General features: G+C 31.8%; 1 protein-coding gene across 1 annotated transcript in view; it reads left to right on the top strand.

Annotated features, from left to right (window-relative positions):
* The first annotated feature begins 766 nt into the window (after positions 1-766).
* Positions 767-7,014, top strand: part of LOC137647069 (uncharacterized) — a 138,812-nt gene continuing 132,564 nt past the window's right edge. Inside the window, exon 1 of the mRNA XM_068380236.1 lies at positions 767-1,388. Within this exon, the coding sequence (XP_068236337.1) occupies positions 1,173-1,388 (216 nt within the window). The 5' untranslated portion in view covers positions 767-1,172. The remainder of the gene's footprint in view (positions 1,389-7,014) is intronic.

Raw genomic sequence — 7,014 nt, 5'->3', positions numbered from 1 at the left:
CTGGGGAGTCTAAATCTAATGATAATTTTGAGCCATCCAAAAAAAAAAAGAAAGAAAAAAGGCGTCGTGTTGCTTTAATTACTTAATAAGTATCATTCATTAAATGAAGGAGTTGCAAAATTACTTCCATGTAAACATTTAACCGAGGCCCTTTGCGTCAATAGCCGTAGGAGGAGATGATGATGATGATGATGATGATGATGATGTTGAAACATTTAAATAAACCCTATCTAAATGTGATGGATTATCACTTAGTTTGCTACAATTTCAATTTTTTTATCATGTCTGGCTTTGATAAGGTCATTAGGTTGTCGGCCCTAACAGCGTTACTTTTTTTTTTTTTTTTTTTTTTTTTTTTAGACTGAATCCTTCTCTTAAGAAAGTACTGAATGAATTCTAGAGATGAAACCAAGCCGAGGGATAAACAAGGACAGATCTTTAGTGATAAAAACTCATCCGTTCTTTGAATTAGATATAGCAATAAGTAGAAATTTTCTGTGACGTAGACAGTATCCTATCTCTTAAGAAACTAATGGATGTAACCAATAGCTTAATGATAAACACTTAACCAGTCTATGAAACATTGTATAAATATTTTGACTTATCCTCTTTGAGTGAACTATTGCAAGGCAGAGAGAGAGAGAGAGAGGAAAAAAAAAACGAATGAAAAATCGCTTATGACAGACTGGGTGCAGATGACGACGAAGTCGGCGCCGGCACCTAGGGGGTATGCCGTCCCTATATAAGAGGCGGGTTGCCCTCTTGGCGTCTAGTTCAAGATCGAGGAGTCGGCGCGTTTACATGTGCGTGTGTCCCAAGGCTCCTTGACAGCCAGAGAAGCCAGTCACTCAGTCACTCGCCATCTGCTGGTCAATAAGGAAAGACTCGTAGAGTAGGACTCTTTAGATTTCTCTCTCGCCGGTGTCTATTAGTTGTGACTATTAGAGTGAATTACACGAAGGACAGTTTACAAGGGATAATACGTTATTGGAGATATTTTTTAAAGTACTGTTGCTTTAAAAAGAAAAAAAACTGTTTTTTAAAGATTGGAAATACAGCGAGCCATTTTCTTAAGCCAATATTCGAAGACAAAACCTAATTAGGAAACGAAATAACTGATTACCATTTCATAGACCTCTGGGGGAAAAACTCATTTATTTCCAGAGAAAAAAATGAAGTGTACTGTGCCCAGTAGTGTTTTCTGGGCGTTAGTTTTAACAACATGCCTTGCCCCTGCCATGGGCGTAGAGCGACACCACCACCACCACGATGGGCGCCATCTGAAGCGTGGACGATCCTCCCTGGATGACCTACTCAGCCGTCTGGATAACTCCATCCAGGAGCACACGACGAGGCTCCAGAGGGGACTCCCAACCATCCACTACAGGGTGAGTATCCCACAATGTTTCATCTTTTACTCTTGGTGTGTATCTTTCGTAACCCCCACACTGCTACCGTTTCTCCTCGGTGGTGAATAGTCTCCCCGGGCAAAGCGCAGGTCCATTTGTCCCAAATTCGAAATTAGTGTACCATGCTAACTTTAGAATCATCATAAGAAAAATTTATGTTTATAAAACTAAAATTGTGGATTACTCTTACTGATATTTAATTTTCCAAACTATCCCCTACCATGGTTAGCTAGCTAACTGCCCTCATTCTTCTTTCACCCTCCTTTCCTTTCAAGTAATGGATAATCTTAATCCAACATTACTGTCTCTACTGATCATGGTTTTTCAGCAAACTACTCTCTCCATTTTTTATCTTGCATTTGAAACTGCGGAGTTTTATTTTTTTAATTTCATTTCATTTAATTTTTGGAAATTTACTTCTCCCTCTTGGACCTTTTCCCGTTACGAAATTGAAGTGTTTCTTCAGATTTGTCAATGAAGATGAATAGTTGTACATTAATGCTTCAAGTCTTTTCAGAGCTTTTATATTTTCTTACTCATTTGCCAATCAACTTCTGTTCTTAATTTATTTCTACAATTTTATCGATTTTTCCCTTTTCTAACTTTTTTTTATAATGAATATCAAGTGTATCCCTGTAATGGTGTTTAATAGCTTTCCAATCGTCACTGTTTTTTACAAATAATAATGGTTTTATCTTTTACTAATTTTATTCAAGAAAAATGTTCATTATTATATTGAACCCTTCCTCTTTTGAAGATTTTGTTTCCTCTTATTATTTATTCTTATAAGTGCGTCACTATAATCTCTCATGTTATTCTCCATCTTATATGATGTTTAAAATTATACTTGAAAGCTTTATTTGCTTTAATGATTTCGACGTAATCGTATCTATCAAGTAATTAGAAAATTTTAAGGAATAATAATAATTTAATCATTATTTCGACATTTTTGATACTATGAAATAATTTTAAAAGTGTAAAAAATAATAATAATAATAATAATAATAATGATAATAATAATAATAATAATGTAATATTTTGCTTAAAATTTTAACCCAATCTTAGCATTGACTGACTCGCCTCTTCGTGCCAAACAGATTATTTATGAAAATACACTACCAACTCTCTCTCTTTCTCTCTCTCTCTCTCTCTCTCTCTCTCTCTCTCTCTCTCTCTCTCTCTCTCTGTATAGTAAAAGATTAAAGGTTTAAAATCAATATTTCAAAGTATTAAAGTATAAACATTGTTAGGAGATATATATAGTCTCCTGCAAAGGATGTGAAGGTATATCCAAAGTTAAAAAAGAAAGTAGCCTTTGATTTAGCTTAGTATCAAATGCAGATTTGAACTTAGCAACAATTGTGTATGTGAATTTGCTTCAATTGTTTTATGAGCAAATACTATAATATATTTGTCATTTCATTTGTGATTTGTGTCTACGTTGTATCCTTAACTTTCTTACGATAAATACAAACACAAATTATGCATGAATGTTTATATATATATATATATATATATATATATATATATATATATATATATATATATATATATGTGTGTGTGTGTGTGTGTGTATGTATATATATATATATATATATATATATATATATATATATATATATGTATATATATATATATGTATATATATATATATATATATATATATATATATACAGTTATATATGTATATATATATGTGTGTATGTGGGTGAATATACAGTATATGTGTATGTGTATGCATTTTTGTATTTATATTTGAACATATGCATTAAAATGTTTTTACTTCAGTTGCTACTAACTTTTGGTAGCGTAAGATTTTAATGAGTAAGTAAATCATAACAATTATGAAATATTTCAATTATAAAATGGGAGTCGAATACGTAAATGATGATTATTTTGAGATATATACTTACTTTATTTTAAGGGCGGTTTTCATGGTCCTATATTACATAGAAACCATGTGTCTCACTGATAAGATAAAACAAAATATAATTATTGGAAGTTAGCTGAAGGCAAAATAACGAGCTTCCATGACCCTGAGGATAACAAAAATGTGAAGTTGCCATGGGAGGGGGGGACTTCCACAGGCAAACGCCATGGGCGTTGCCTGCCTCGTACAAGAAACATAAACGTCCAGGGCCATCATCTGTCCCTTTGAAACCTTGATACAGGGTCTTCATAAGCGCCATCGAGTTGTGATAGTAAAAACTTCATTAACAAACTGCTTAGATACCGATCTTGCTTCGGGAATGAATGGTTTAGCGATAGACGCTTTTGGGGGCACTTGCTGTACCGGTTAGCTACCTTTGGAGATATATTGTGTATCGACAGAGCTTCCTTTGGACATACTTGATGTGGCTACCGAGCTCTATTTAGGAGCTCATTATATACCGACCACTATCTTGGGTTAGAGTTCTCTTGCTTGATAGTACACTCGGGCACTTTATTCTATCTAATTTCTCTTCTTGTTTTGTTATAATTTTTATAGTTTATATATGAAATACTTATTCTAATGTTACTGTTTACATAATATTTTTTGTCCTTGTTTCCTTTCCTCACTGGGCTATTTTCACTGTTGGGGCCCCAGGGCTTATAGCATCCTGCTTTTCCAACTAGGGTTGTAGCTTAGCAAGTGATAATGATAGAAAAAATTGAGTAACAAGGAGATCTATTTTGGCATGCATGAGGCAATGGTGGAGCTTCTTAAAGGTAGACATAGTTAATCAAGTGGGCTTCCTTTGAATATACTGTACTTTGTATAGCGAATGAGCCTCCTTTCGCCATGCATGGTGTAGTGATTCACATTGCTGTGAGCGTTTTGTTGTAGCAACTAAAAATTCCTTACGACAACATTTAAGTAACTCCAAAGTCCCCTTCGGTTACACACGATCAAGCGATCCAAGGTCCTTTGGATATAAATGGTTTAAGGGGTCGAACTTCCTTTAGGCATGATTTGTGTAATGACCATGTTTTCCTTCAGTATACAAAGGTGTAGCAAACATCTCTTGCATCTCCGACGTGCGTCTTTGTCTCCACACCTCTTAAAAAGTACCCAGAGCCATTATTAACGAGGAGTAAAGATAATGCCAGGTACTTTTGGGCCAAAGGAAATTACTGGTTACACGACCAAGTGGGTATATAAATTGATATCAGTCTATGAAAATTAATATGGCTAACACAAAAAAAATTCATTGTAACATATCCCAGGTTCGTTGAAATTAGGTATCAGTTTCTGAAAATTGATAGGCTTTATATAAGAAAAGGGGTTTCAAGAATCACCTACTTCATCTAGTCTAATAATTCCTTATCGAAGTTATACAGCTCGTTTCTCAAAAGATAGGGCTGAATTACCGTGTTGTGTTATCCAATTATACATTGTTATGGAAGGGTTGATATAACCGGAAAACAATGGGGGCAGCATATGCTTTGGATGTATAGATGCAACTTTTTGTTTATATATATATATATATATATATATATATATATATATAATATATATATATATATATATATATATGTATACATATATATATACATACATATAAATATATACATATATATATATATATATATATATATATATATATATATATATACACACGTATGATGTGTGTATGTGTGAATAAATCACGAAAGGTGGTCTGTGATGAGCATGAATACGACATCCTTCTCGTTTTGAACGCGTTGATGTCACCTATAAGACGAAAGTACTAACGCCAATCAAGTTCTTTTACTTTTTCTTTTGTGGCTGTAATATATATATATATATATATATATATATATATATATATATATATATATATATATATATATATAATGTGTGTATGTATGTGTGTGAATGTTTGTATATATGTGTGAATAGACATATACAGTCGTTTGTAGTCGCATAATTTATGTATTATCATAATCAAATTATAACCCAAAACATTATATTTCCATTTCAGCAAATGTAATACACACTTACTCTTCCATCTGGTCCACTAGACCACTGGGTATCTGGGAATACTACACACGCACAGACTCAAGGAAGGTATACTTACGCACGCACAAACTCCCAGTAAACCGGGACTTGCGCTTGGATATACCCAGAAGGTTCTTTTTTTATTCTTTTTCTTTTTTTCTGGGTAGACACATGTCTGCTTTCGTCCCATAAATAGTTGTGGGATTCGTCCTTGTGTATCCTTTGGCGAAGACAAAAAAAAAAAAAAAAAAAAAAAAGTAGGAAAGGAAAGATGTTGGGTTATTTTTTCCCCTTTTTAACATAAAAATAGGAAATAAAAAAGGAGTATCTTTTTTTTACATAACTGTTTTTCTTATATATTTGGTACTCGAATCTTACAAGCTTATATGATTTTAGTGAATTTGTTCATCTCTCTGTTTAGATATTTTTTTTTATTATCAGTAACTATTTCATCATATCACCTTTACATATATATATATATATATATATATATATATATATATATATATATATATATATATATATATTTATATTTATATATATATATGTATATATATAATTATACATATTTAAGTATATAATTAAACATAAATATATATATATATATATATATATATATATATATATATATATATATTATATATATATACTGTATATATATATATATATATATATAGATATATAAAATCATCCTTAGGCCTATATATACATATATATAATTATATATAAATATATATATATATATATATATATATATGTGTGTGTGTGTGTGTGTATATGCGTATATTTACTTCACATAAATATACAATTGCTGCACCCTTACAGCCATTATGTTAACAGACATGTACCTAGATGAAAAATGAATTCACTAAGTAAAGAAGCATATCAACAACCATGAATAACTATGAATAAAAACAACTGAATCTCTTTCCTGGCAACGAATATACACCAAAAAAAATGAAATATATGATATTTCTGCATTAATTCTATTTAGTTTGTGGAATCTTTATTAAAAGGTTAGAATGTGAATAATATATTTATTTAACTGCATAATTATCATGTTTTCTTGAATATACATTGGAAACTGAATAAAAAGATGGAAGGAATATATAAGAAAATTAAGAAAACAGATATAAAAAAGCTCCATAAGATTATAAACTAGGTAAAAAGAAAACTCATATCCCCTTTATGAAATTTTATAATTTTCTTCCTAAAAATTTAATAAATTTTTTTTATATAAAAAATGCAATTTCTCCATTGATACTAAATCAAAGTTTAACAAACGTGTATCACCTCTTCCTTATAAACTTTATGAAGCAACAGAGAGAGAGAGAGAGAGAGGAGAGAGAGAGAGAGAGAGAGAGAGAGAGAGAGAGAGAGAGAGAGAGAGATACTAAATCTGTATAGAACCAATTTACCAAACCTATATAAAACAACAGAGGAGAGAGAGAGAGAGAGAGAGAGAGAGAGAGAGAGAGAGAGAGAGAGAGAGAGAGAGAGAGAGAGAGAGATACTAAATCTGTATAGAACCAATTTACCAAATCTATATAAAACAACAGAGGAGAGAGAGAGAGAGAGAGAGAGAGAGAGAGAGAGAGAGAGAGAGAGAGAGAGAGAGAGAGAGAGAGAGATACTATAGAACCA

This window comes from Palaemon carinicauda, chromosome 9, assembly GCF_036898095.1.
Source record: "Palaemon carinicauda isolate YSFRI2023 chromosome 9, ASM3689809v2, whole genome shotgun sequence".
In the NCBI taxonomy this organism is placed as follows: Eukaryota; Metazoa; Arthropoda; class Malacostraca; order Decapoda; family Palaemonidae; genus Palaemon; species Palaemon carinicauda.
The sequence above is the reverse complement of the archived record's forward strand: the minus strand, read 5'-3'. Positions and strand labels throughout refer to the sequence as shown.